Source organism: Coturnix japonica, chromosome 13, assembly GCF_054131305.1.
Source record: "Coturnix japonica strain WE chromosome 13, WE-NBRP24, whole genome shotgun sequence".
NCBI classification, from domain to species: Eukaryota; Metazoa; Chordata; class Aves; order Galliformes; family Phasianidae; genus Coturnix; species Coturnix japonica.
In genome coordinates, this window is record NC_140675.1 from 858763 (window position 1) to 872387 (window position 13625).

Here is a 13625-nt window from a genome sequence, read left to right on the forward strand (position 1 = left end):
AAGGGACCTCAGTAAAGAATCCTAATTCCATTCTGACCAAATGGGAACGGAGGTTTATGGACATGGGCAGCACCCCCGTTTTTGTGCATGCTAAATCCAGCTGTATGAGAGACAGGGAGCATGGTTAAAGTAATGTGTTGTCATAAAAGAATCCTTTGAAAAGATGCGTTTTCACCCTCCCAGAAATACAATTGAAAGGTAATTAATGAGAAAAGCAGAGGGGAAAGAACTATTAGTGTGAAATCCAGTGAAAGCTGGTAAAATGAAAGGAATATTAAATTCAGATTTGATAATGCTTCTAAATGAGTCCTGACTACAGAGACATTACTGTTACCTGCCAGCGTTTTTATTTAATCAAATATAGAAGACTGATTATGCATATAATTTCAATTGTTTTAAAAACTAAACTGGATTAGAGATCTGATTATGGTACTTCATAGCATATATTTACAAAAATCTGTGTGCTGTTTCAGATAAGGACAGAATGAAAACTATCTGAACCTTCACACGCAGTTTAGCTGGATCTCATGATTGTGTTCAGGATTATAATTGTTTGGGTGACTGTGCTTTATTTTTAACCCAGCTCCAGGAAAACCTGGATGTGTTGCTCGGAATCATAATATTTTGCAGCAAATTGTACTTTGAGGGCAATTCAGAAGCAGTGGATGTTTAGTTCAGAGCAAGTAATCAATTTTAAAGATTCCTCTGTTCGGTATTCTCCCAGGAAAAGGAATGCTGTAGTTCTTAATAGCACACTGTAGATCTTGACTTAAGAGTTAGGCTCATGCTGGTCTCAGGTTTGAAATGTAATCTCTCGCTTTGTTCCAGTTATCTGTTCACAAGGTTTTTTTCTGCTGATGAATGGACCTTATAGATCTTTATGTCTGTACCTTACAGAACTGGTAGGGTCCATTCATAGCTATAGATTGGATATGCTGAAAATAACATTTACTTTCTTATTACAGAGGTATGTATGATTATGATGTTTGCAGTGGATATTGCAGAACAGTTTAGGCCAAAGATTTTATATTCTGCGTCAGTCATCCTTTAAGAGAAGACCAGCTATTAAATGTTATTTTCTCAATTTTGATGAAACCAAGCAGTCCTGTACAGAACTGTGATGTAAAGCTCAACAGAGTGGAACTAGAATTGCTTAGAATCAATCAGTTTCACTGATTGTTATTGGAAAGTGAAATTAGCTGGTTGGCTTTCACTGCCCAAACTGAATGAAATTTGAGGGTCAATGCCATTAGCAATGAGCAGAAACTCCTTCTGTATGATTCCATTCCATTCAGAAGTTTAAGAAAGCTGTCATCAAAGAAATAATGAACGTTCTTATTTTACAAGCTCTTCACTGGATGGTCTTTGGGCATGTACTGGGATGCAAGCACAAAGGTTTATATGCACATATGTGCTTTTGTATGTAAATGCCCAATTTCTACACCGAGTACACCTAGTGTTAAGGTATCTAGTATATACTTTTACAGTTAGCATGAAGAAGTGTTGCATCCACACTGATAGAAATATTTGATAGCGCTGTGTATTAGCAGTGTTTATAGGCTGCTGTTGAGAAAAATGATTTCTAGAATAAGAAAATCACTCAGAGCTAAGAGGTAATTTTACTGAATTTTCATATTTACTCTTTATTGCCGCTTTCTATACAGAGTGCATTCAATGTACCATTTGATCCCAGATGAGAATAGTTTGGTTTATTTCACAATGCAAGATAGTTAAATGCTAAGCTCTATTTTCCTATAATTATCTGTGACCTTCAGTGGGATTATGCATTCCCCTTCTTTGCTGTGTGCTGTGTTCAAACAAAATTCCTCCTATAGCTGAATCCCTTGTCAAATTGTGAGGAGGAGCTGGAAAGGAAAGAATGGAAACATTGTGTGCTGAGCTATGACTGCAGCCCTCTAGGCAGAACAGGAAAATGTAGTTAATGTTGAAGCAGCTTAAAAAATAAAGCTTCATAAGTGACTTCAGCAGTCCAAAACTATTGGATGTGCAAAGACATCATTTTGGATGGGATGTACCAAATGTACTTACAGCATTTTTGTCTGTGACTGGGGACAAAAAAACAAACAAACACAACAAAACATTAGAATATGAAGATTTCACTTGGGATGAAGATGAGTCCAGTTTGGCACTAACTGGAACTATCACAGTGACAGTTTCTACAGGTAGCTTTGGTGATACGCGCTTTAAACAGCATAGGCCTCTTGTAGATGTATTTGTGATATAAATGCATGTACATCTGTTTGATTCATTTTCTCATTGCTGATACTTTCTTATAGACTCTTCCTAAAATCCTGGACAAAGTGGCCCCTGCATTTGTCATGAACAGCTGCAGCTTCCTTGTAGAAAAGTCCCGCGAGTCAACAGCCCGGGTGGTGGTATGGCAAGAAATGGGTGTGCTGAGGAGCTACACCATGGAGAGCACGTACTGCGGCTGCAGCCATGGTCTCTACAAAGTAAGTACCTCTTCCAAAGAACTACATGGCACACTCCTTCTAATGTGTGTCTAATGAGCTTGGGAGAATAGAGAGTGCTGTTTTTATGCTGTTTGGTATTGCCAGCTTCCTTCTATAATATAAGTGTAGCCATTCTACTGAGTTTCTTCTCAGTTAAATCCTTCCACGATCCTTCACTTTTAATCTTCCATGCCAGGGAAGTAGGTTCCTTGCTACGAGGTTTCATTTGACAGTGAAATAAAAAGAAATTCCAGTCTAATGCCAAAAATATTGAGCTGAATGAAGGAGTGTTTTTGAGATGATACAGACTGTGTCTTTATAATGGTATTCACAGTAGATCTGAGGTAATTAACATGAATATTAGGAGTCGTACACTTCCTGTTGCAGTCTATCTGGGCATTTGCTTGGCTAAACTTAAGAGCCTGCACTGAGAATTCTGCACTTGGAGTTTGTTACTGACAGCCAAAGGTAGCTCATCTATGAGCTGAAGCCACAGCTTTAACTGTGAACTAAATGGAGCTAAATTTCTTACCAAATGATGTTCCAGATACTGTGGGAAGGGCTGTACTTGTGCTGAGTGCATCAGAGACAGGAGCCTCTTGGCACTTTTTAAGTACATGGTTTGAGCTCTGGTAATTGTATTTAGCTGTACATAATTCTCCACTTGCTCAGTTGGTGAATTCTTTTTGTTCCTTTCCCAAAGCTGTTGCTTTCCATGGAAGGGATTCTGTGCTCCACCTTATTTCTCCCACTAGGGAGCAATCCTTATCTATACAGCATTAATATGTGGTTAAGGATCCGAAAAGACCCTTAAGGAAAAAGCCATTGTTACAAATAACAATTAATAAGACGTTCAAATTATTCTTTGCAAGTTCTATGTTAATCCTTTTACATTCCATAGAATGTGGCCAGCAAGTACTCAGCTACTGTTTTAACAGTGCTCTACTATACTCACATCATTTCTTAGATAGAAAAGGCAGAAGAAATATCTGAAGATGGTTTAAAGAAAGAGAATATAACTGCCCTGAGCATTACACCTAGTGCTCCCTACTCTGAGAAGTGCTGATGGGGTGCAATAGGTACCACAGGTTGTGGTGGGGTTTTAAATTTCCTTCAGACAGTGGGGAGAAATTCTACCTTGACTAATGTCAGTGGCAAAACTCCTAGTGATCTCCATGGAGAATTTAACTCATTTCCTAGATAATCTGAGTAACATCTAAAAGCAGTTGGACATCAGGTTATATCAGTGTCTAATGATTTGTTCTCTACTTCCTTCAGTATTTTCAACCCAAGTTTGCATAAGTTGTGCCAGCAGATCTAAAATGTTTTATGCAACGTTCTCCCAAGTGCACCACCACTCGGTAAGCTGGTGGTCAGGCTTCTAATGGTGTCGGTAGCAGTTCTGGATCCTGATCTTTGACTTTCTTCCTTCTTGAAAATGGTGAAAATAATGGTGAATGTAGCTGCTTTGCTGACTGTAAACTGAGATACAAACTTCTTGTGCTTGAAGTTGCACATATCTGATAGGGAGTTTGCAAAGGATTTAGGAAAAAACAGAGGAAGGCTTTGTAGAGACTGTAAGAAGCTTAAATATTAAATACACAGGGCTGTCAGGTAAGCCCCCTCTCACCACAGAGCAATGTTGTAGGAGGGCTGAGGTAACCTGTCTGATAGAGAGGCCCAGAAAAGAAGTTCCTAAAGTTTTTCGATTGCACGGTGTGTGGCATATCATGTATAGAAATGTGACTTTCATTTCTAAAGCAGTTTAGTGAGTGAAAAATAAGGCATGAATTTGTTACTAGTGATATGTAAATGAGAAACAGTTGTGACCCCAGCCTCGATTAAAAGTCATTTGATTTCAAATGGGTATGGGGGGAGGGCAGAAATGAGAGCAAAAGAAAAGATGACTTGTCTCTGTTGAATCTCCCTGTCTGTGTGATCAATGGAAATGCAATAAGCCATCTACCCTTAAGGAAGAGAAACATAAAACTAAAGAAACTATTGATCTTATCTAAGGTTTTATTCAACATAAAGAAGAAGAAAAGAAGGGGAAAAAAAATCCAGACTCTCTTTGATTTTGTCTGGATTGTCCAATTGAGTCTTAGAACAGCAGTGTCTCCATTTGAAAGCTGCCTAAAACAAAGCAGTCCATTTCAACAAGGAATTCTCCTTCCTACTTCTACCAGTTTACAATCTCACAATCAAAAAGTAATCAGAAACTGCCTATCATTTCTCTCCCAGTGTGAATGCAGTCTGTATTAACTCCCTCACTGGACCTATTGCCCTCCAGGTTTGTATTACTGTCCTCCTTTTGCAGGATTTTGTTGAGCCATCTTGTCTTATTTGGTTTGCAGAATACTGAATATAAGGCTGTGCCATAGAAAGCTCTATTCAGTACAATCGGGAGCAAATATTGGCCCAAAAGAATCAAATCTGCACTGACGCATATGGATATTCTCCTAAGTTTCTTCAGTGTGATTCATTTTTAAACTGGCATAGCTCTTTGTTTTACCATATCCTATTGTACTACACTTTATTCTTCTTGATTCTTGGCTGACTAGTTAAGACGCCTGTAGTAACGTACTGCACTGGGATGTTCAGATTACTAACTGTATTCACCATCCTACGAGTCTGATGTATTTTGAGCCATGTATACATTTGCGTTCCAAAACAGATATAGTAGAAACATGGCAAATCTCAAAACTCAGCTCCGTGCTCTCTCAGTACATGTGGTGTTGGAAAGGCATTTTCCTTGACATGTTGTGCCTGGTAGAGGAGATGAAGTACTGATGTAAATAGACTTCAGCTTCTTGCTTCAAAGGGATACACGCAACAAGGAGTAACAAATGAGTTTTTAAATTATTCCAGATATTTTGACAGTACCCTTTGAAGGAGATTTTACTGGTGACGTGGATCCCTTTTTGAAGAAAGTCTTTGGGAGAGTCAAGAGAAAAAATTAATTCTGTCCAGTCTAATGCTTCTGAATGAGGGGAATTGAATGCCCCAACTTTTATTATCCGACTTGATGAGAGGGAAAAGCCATCCATTTGCAGAGATGATGGAATCAGGGAGAGCAGCACCGAGCAGAGTGGCCATACGTTCATAAGAAATTGTTGATAGTTGTTCAAAACACCTTTGAAAGGAGGATTTGGGGAATTTCAGGAACGCTCTTCCATAGAACCCATCTTCATGTTGGAAAAGTTTTTCTTCTTTTGAGTCCAACTACTCAATTCACTGAACTGGTAAAGCAAGCTAGAGGTGAGGAAAAACTGATGTTGTTTTGTTGGTTGGTTGGTTGGTTTGATTTGATTTTGCTTGCATTCTCTCCAGTCATTTACAGTAGGAGAAATTAGAGGTAAAATTGTGCCTGATGTAACGGCAGCAATTGGCAGGTGGAGCCTGGCCAGAGTAACTGTCAAAAGTCATGGCCTGTCTAACAATTAGAAGCCCCCATCTCTACAAAACTCACCCCAGATAAATTGTGAGAGTGAATGTCCCTGAAGGTTCTGTGAGCCATCTTCGTGTGAGCGAGGATGTGACATTAGTCATGTAACGTGTGTTCCACAAATCATGTGCCATCTTGCTGAAGTCTGTCTCGTTCTGTTTAGAAGGTTAATAAATTGCATCTTTTTGTTTTTCCTATGCTATACTGGCATAAAACCAAGATAACTTTCTTGTTAGATAAGAGCCAATAGTTTGTATTTCGGAGATGGAAGTACTTAAATGCTGAGGGATAAAAGGACGGAGCTGCTGATAAACGGGTAGCAGAACTGGATGAAAAGCTCTGCATCCTGGCCCCTTATACAGTAACTGCAGAGATGAGAGTCTAATAAATGGGAAGAGCTGCCATTATCCATCCCCTGTAACCTGGCTAGCATTTACTGAATTATTTTATACAAGTAATGAACCAGTGAATTGCCGTGAAAGTGTGGCAGAAATAAAGCAGTATGCCAAGATGAAAGCCTTTCCTCTTGCTACTCTTTCAGAGGTGGACTGCTCTGGTTTGACCCATTTCTGTCCAAAATAACCAAATTGTTACTAATACATCATTTGTCCCTGAAATTGCAGTTCTGTTTCTTTATAGTTATCTATAGGCAATGAAAGATTTTCTTTATCTTCCTTATTATTGCGTATCACATATTATATTTCTGTGGAATTTTTATGTATGCCTTATTCATAAGCAGTTTATTACAGTCGATAGTCAGAAATTGGGTTGTTTTGAGGGAGTTTGCAGTCGCATAACGTTGTCTTACTGGCATACAGAAGCAATGATATTATTGTATATCATTCTTGTAATTGGATGCCTAGTGCACAAACTTGCAAATAATTTTAATTTGGACTCATGCCAGTATTCAGGCACCAACAGAAATGGTTGCAGCAATGTTCTTGCCACAGAGCGTATTTGATAAGTACTTGCAGAAGGGAAATGAAAAGAGATGGAGTTTATTCTGGGCTTTCTGATGAGCATTCCAGTAAATTGTTTACATCATCTTTGAAATCTGAGGCTTTTCCTATTTCTGGTTTCCATTGTCTCCCACGTTTTACACTTTTCCTAAGTATGAGTAAGTTTCACAAGCATCCAGAAGTTTCTATCCAAAAAATCATCTCTAAAACGTGCATCTAGTGAACCCTCTGAGGCCTGGGCACGTCATTCAAAAGCAGATGCTAAGAAATATAGAAGAATGTTTTTTTGTTTTTTTTTTTTCTAAATAGTTCTGCTTCCAGTTCTGGTCCAAAGTGATTCAAATTGGAAGCAGCTGTAATTGTAAGAGAAGTATAAGAGAAAAACAAATAGTTATCTTGTAGTAATCTAAGGAGTGAAGGATTAAATTAAGGTTTTCTGCTCATTGTGTTTTCTTTAGTTGTTGCCCATTGCAAACGTTTGCATCCTGTTTTCCGTATTTTCATGCTCCTTTTGTGCCCACCAATCCTTTTCAGTAAATTGTGATTCAGTTTTCAAGATATTCTAATGGTACCTTTTAGTCTTGACGATTTCACTTAATGCAACGATATAAAGGTTAATGGCATTTAGGAAATGAGCAAAGGCACATGGGAAAGAGCAAACCAACCAGGAGACGGTGAGCATTCATCTTCCTTGGATGGCCAGAGCAACATAATGATTAGTCTGCAAGCACAGCACCAGGGCTTGTGGCTTGCAGCCACAAACCTGTATTTTCTGGTCCTCTTAGGCTGGATTGAGTCAGATGAGCAAAGTCTTGGATGAGAACTCTCCACGGACTTGGCAGAAAAAATGAGTGTTATATCCTAACTCGGATTTTGTTGATATAAACAAAAGGAGAAATGTATATGACCTTGAACTACAGAGAAATGAAAAATCAGCTGACTTCTCAGCCTTTTGGAACCAATTTCAAAGCTGATCAAATAGGATCTCGACTTCTCCAACTCCTAAATAAACAGAGTAGCACAATCTGAGCCCTTTGGAAGTAATAGCATCTTAAATCAGTTCCTTTGTCTCTGTTGTTGATAGATTATCGAGGGCTGTCAGTGTAACTGGAGAACAGGTTCCCTCCCTTGTTGTGGTTTGTAATTGCTTTGTGTTTTGTTGTTAGTGGTGTTTTTTAGGTTTTTTTTTTTTTTTTTTCTTCAGCACAACAGAAAGTAATGATGGGATGAGGTCATTGTAGATCTGACTTTGCAGAGTTGGAAGCATCTAGTTCTGTGGAGGTACACTAGACATGGATGTATTTGGAACAGCAAAGCAGAGCCATCATGTGCTCCCCTCTTTCTCTCAACTCTTTTCCACTACTGTATATAATCGATCAGTTGCTGTAGCTCTGATGTTTACCACTTCTGTTTGGGGCTTAGTCTTAAAGGGCTTGTTCCAACAAATCCCTGCGTTTCTTTCCTTTTACTTGCAAATGATGTGAGCATCTCCTAGTTAGCAGCTGGTTTATTTGTTAAACCAAGGAACACAGCAGATTCTGTGGGACCCAGGAAAGGAAAACAGATGTTACCTTGATTCTGTACATTTCTGAATGCTGATATTTCTCTTTTTTCCCCTTCCAATATACCATAAACAGCTGATACCTGTTTTGTTTGTTTGTTTTCTCCCTCAACTACTTCTAAACCTTTCTAGATGCTTGGTTGCAGCCCAGTCTTCCCATACTCTTGGGAAGAAAGGTGGTAGTAGGTACAGATTGGAAAGAGTTATCGAGCTGCTTCCCTAGAAGCTTTTTTTTTTATTTCCCTAGGAAATAAAAAGCCAGACTACATGGAATCAGAAATGCAAGTATTCAGTCATACCCATTTTCTGGGAGTTGTGGATGGGATTAGATCGAAGATTCCCAGGTGCTGACATTGCAAACCCAGACAACTTAGATGTTAGAATCAAAAAATTCATTTGCAATTAATTAATTTATGGTTGCATGGAAAAGATGCTGCACTTTGGATGAAATGTTACTCTTTCTGAAGCCCACTGAACAGTTCTGAACGGTGCAGCCTTGAATATAAGTGGGATTTAAGTCTGCTAATGAAAAGAACTCTTGGGAAGGATGTGAGACAGAAAAGCAAAATTCCTAATGAAAACTAGCTGTAGTATTCTGGCAGTGTCTCTTTAAAAGTCTAAATATCATTGCACATCATCCTTTCAAGTTTTCAGTGGAATTACAGCGGCTAGGTTTTTGATTTCTGATGTCTCTCTTGCTTGTTAATCTGGTCCCATGTGGATTTATTGTACAAATCTATTTGGCAGCTGAAAATTGCCCTTTGATGAAGCTCATAGTCTAATCATGAACTCCTCAGGCATGGCAAATAAGAATGGGAGGTTGCAAAAGCACAGGCTAGAGGAGCCACGTTTGTCTTTTACTCTGCATGGATTTTAGAAGCATCTAAATTTCAAAGTCTTTTATACACAGGATTTTCTGCGAAGATTGATTTTTACCCCTCTTAGCATCATAACATTTGCCATGCTGGATCAGACCATTGGTCCATATGATCAGGTATCCTGTCTCATACAGTGTTTGGTTCCTCGTGGCTCCTAAGAGAACAAAACCAGGCTGTAGTGCAACTGATTCAATTACACTAAGACATGGAAAAGAAGAAATAATCCTACCGGCCCACCTGACCTGCCTCCTTTCTGCTTCATATGCTGCAGCATGAGGCCTGATTATTTCGAGGGTGTGGTAATGATAATGAGCAACTTTCTCTGTTGATAATTATGGCACTTTTCTGTCCCCTTTCGTAATATTTTCCCACACGGGATTTCCTGCAGCAGTGAACTCCACTAGTTCATACTAGTGATATTAGTGGTATTGGATATGCTGTCCAATATTGAATGTAAACTATATATTGAAATTTAATCTCACTTCCTCCTCCATTCTGTCCCTCCACTGATTTCTGCACTGTACTTCTCACAGCTGCTGTAGCTCCCAGGTTCTTTAATCTGCTGTTCTCTGCCACATCCACTGTTGTCTTTATTCATGGATGATCCAATCGTAGGTCCCTTGGTCTTGTCAAAAAGAAATCAAACTAACTCTATTCATTCTTGCCAACTTTGAAATCTGTAGGTGCATCCTTTCTTCTTCTTTTTTTTTCTCATCCAGTTCTTGTCTCTTTGGTCTTTCCTTTTTTATGTTCCCAATTGAGATTTATATTTTTTTTTTCATATGTGCTAAGCTCCTGTACTGATAGCATTGTCTTTCCTCTTTCCCTTCTTCCACAACACTTATTTCAGCTTATGGTCCCAGAAAGAACCATCAGCTCTTCTGGTTTTGACCTCCTATACTACATAGGCAGCTTTGTACCAAACCCTCGTGTTTGTGTAAGATTTTTCATAGAAGAAAGAATTCAGACTGGATTTGAGAGCATCACATGATTGGAAATCCATCTGGTCCCCTGATATTTTGTTCCAGGGATCAGAAAGTGCTAAATATTATTTCCTTGTACGAATTTGAATTCGTCTGCCTGCTATTTTCAGATGTACTCTAGTTTTTTCTCTGTTGGTTTAAAGAGAGATTTAGTAACTTGCAGGTTCTTCTCTTAAAAATACTTACAATGCAACCAAGTTACCTTTCTGTTTTGATAATTAATTAAAACAGGCTGAATTCTATAATAGTTTGTATGAGAATGTGCAGGTAAGTACCTCTGAATTAGCTAAAGGAGCAAGTGGAAAGTCCTGTGCTAAACCACATTAAGCCACATGTCAACACTCTGAAGCAGAATTAAGGTGGCCTTAATTAAATTTGGCTTAACTCATTTCCAAAGTAAATTAAACCAAACTGAATTGCAAACACTTTAATTCTGAATAACGGAGGAGAAATATGTGTTTCTGAATGTGATAAACTTACAGATGAAAGAGGTTGCTTGTGCTGGGTAATCTATGAGGCAGAGAAGGCAATATGTTTAGACATGATATTTCTGGAGCTTCATGGCTTATCTTTAGGTAAGAGGCTCTGTTGTATACCACATATGGATGACAAAGAGAAACCTGCTATATTCTAATTTTTGTCCAAGGAAGAAATTTTTGATGCATGTGATGCCAGATGGTGGCTATCTGCAAGTGAAGATGCATGGTCAGAAAAGAGAAATTACAGCACACAGCCTATGGAAATGCAGACATTAGGGACAATTAAAAAGTGATTCACATACATACTATAAGTGGGGACAGATGAGAGGTGAACGAGCTGAAGACAGTAGAGATCAAAGAAGTTGTTGGCTACTCATAGTTGTGAGAGAAGGAGAATTTGGAGACATCCAAGTGCTGATGTTTTGCAGTATTTCTTTTACTCTCAGACACTCAAGACAGGCAGCTTCTGGAGTATAGAATATTAATCTTTGATGAATAGCTGCTGAAGTGAGACAAGGAATCGTTAAAATATTTTCAACCAAGTAATTATCATAAGCGAGTTCCACTTAGAAAAATGGACAAAGGAATAAACAAGTGTAAGTGTGATTTGGCGTCACACTTTCTTCTTAAAGCAAACAAATATGATACCAAGAGGAGCTTAGATGATGCATGTGGAAATGAGTGCAGTTGTGTGTCATGGGATACGTACGGTTCTTGGTGAAAAGGAAAGATGTATTATTGTTATTATCTAACAACTTTTTAGAGCTGAAATTGAGAGAAGGAAGAAAAGATGGAAAGGTAATGGTTGTGTAAATGATGGATAAACCGAACTGCTTTCCAGTGGTCATAGAGGAGAGTGGTCATAGAGACTTCTGTCTAGGTGTTATGTACCTGAGATTTTGTGTAGGCAGCAGTAAATTCTATTACAGATTCCGAACATTACAGATGATTATTTTCTAGTACAAAAGATGTTGTATCCAATATAGCTCTATTCTGGACCACACTATGATAGGAAAGGGTGAAATAATCTTCGGTGTGAGAGTTGGTGGTTACCTAGACACCAGTGATCATGACCCAATTACGTTTAATAAGGGCAGAGCGCATCATTTCTATTAACATGTGTTCATGTATGTTTTTCCCTTAATATGGGATAATAGTCCAGGACTGAGGATGTATTATAAATAAAGCAGACCACAAGAGGAAGAAAAAAAAGATTACGGAGGTATTATAAATTTTAAAACCAATGTTTTTAAAATAGATTCTGTTACATATCCCAAAAAAAGCTTAATCAAGAATTGAGAACACATTTAGTTAAAACCCATCTTGGTATAATAGTAAAGAGAAGGTGATAATTAGAGCATAGAGGACAGTGAATCATAACACTGATGAAGAATCTATGTAATAGATGGATTGTCAAGAGGTGGATTTCACTTCTTTTAGTCTGTTTCCTTTTTGCCAGTACTAATTGTTTACTAGAGATTCTGACAGATACGAGTAAACAGTGGTAGAGGCCATTTACCTAATCATGATCAAGATATTCTGAGGTGAAAAATGCATAGGTTAATTCTCTGTGAACAAAAGAAAAAGGGGAAAAAGGGTATCAGCCAAAGTAATGTAGGAATTAGATGTGGGAAGCTAAGAAAGTAACTGAAAATTCATGGCAATTGCTACTAAAGACAGTAAAAAAGAATTCAATGCAATGACTGGAAAAGAAAAAGCTATTCTTCTTATGACGTCTGATCAGAAATGTAACCTAAAACCCAAGGAGTTCTTTCTGAGAAGAGCCGCCTGAAGCCTGGTGTACTTCACAATTAAGTTCTGCCTTGGATTAAATAAGTTTTTCCCAAAGTATTCCTAACCAAATCTCTTACTGCGTGCCACCTCTTCTTGGCTATTGCGAAAAGTTTCCTTTGGTGGTGCTGGAAGTAGCAGGTGAACTTACACAAGAATATTGAATCAGAGATTCACTCAGAAACAAAATGAGAAAGGCGATTTTCAATGAGTTTGAAAACGATATTGCAAATGAGTCTGTGAGAGGAGTACAGCTACATACAATGGGAATAAAAAGCCCTGAAACACTGTCCATTTTGCAGTAGCTTATTCCTGGTAGAGATGACTTCTTTTACTAAGTAGGGTTTTAAGTATGTGTATGTTTTTGCCACATGATCAGAAGGACGGTTAGCATCTCAGTGGGAAGTATTCCTTTAAAAGCTGATGGCCAGCAGGCTACAAGTGGAAAGACTTGTTCTGACTTGGAGATAAATATAAAATGCTGTTAGCTTGTGAGGGAGCTGAGAATTGAATTAAGTAGTTTATTTGATTTGAAATGCTAATTCTGTGTGAAAACAATGGAGGACCAGCACTTGTTAAGATATTTCCTCTGCCGCTTTCTTTTTCTGTTATATTATGCCTTCAATTCCATTGTATTATTGTCTGTCTTGTGTTCTTTTTCCCAGCATTGAGAAGTAATAGAGTTGGATCTGACTTGTCATCTGGGTTGGGGAGAATGGGCTGTACAGCCATGTTGTGATGGCCCAGGGCATGCATGCATGCATCGCCAATTGGCAGTGATGGGAAAAAGGGAGACAGCTCTGTAACGCAGCATAAACACGCTTGAGCAACACAATACCTTGCTCACAACCTTCAGATGTCCTGCACCTGGGTGAACAGGCACCTAAAGTCAACACCGTGGCCAATACTACTGCTTTCCACCAAAGATGAAAGCACTGGATGAGCTATGTGATGGGCTTTATGTTCCCTGCAGTCTGATGGCGCATAGGAAGTTTGCAGCAGGCAGCTGGACACCATTTTCCCAGTGACCTTTTGCGAGCAGCCCTCTTGTCTTT

The 13625-nt window shown here is 38.6% G+C and overlaps 1 protein-coding gene across 1 annotated transcript in view; it reads left to right on the plus strand.

The window, feature by feature from the left end:
* LOC146758533 (cytosolic carboxypeptidase 4-like) overlaps positions 1-13625 on the plus strand; it is a 261669-nt gene that overhangs the window by 226038 nt on the left and 22006 nt on the right. The window contains exon 5 of the mRNA XM_085514547.1: positions 2298-2474. Coding sequence (XP_085370673.1) covers positions 2298-2474 — 177 coding nt within the window. The remainder of the gene's footprint in view (positions 1-2297; positions 2475-13625) is intronic.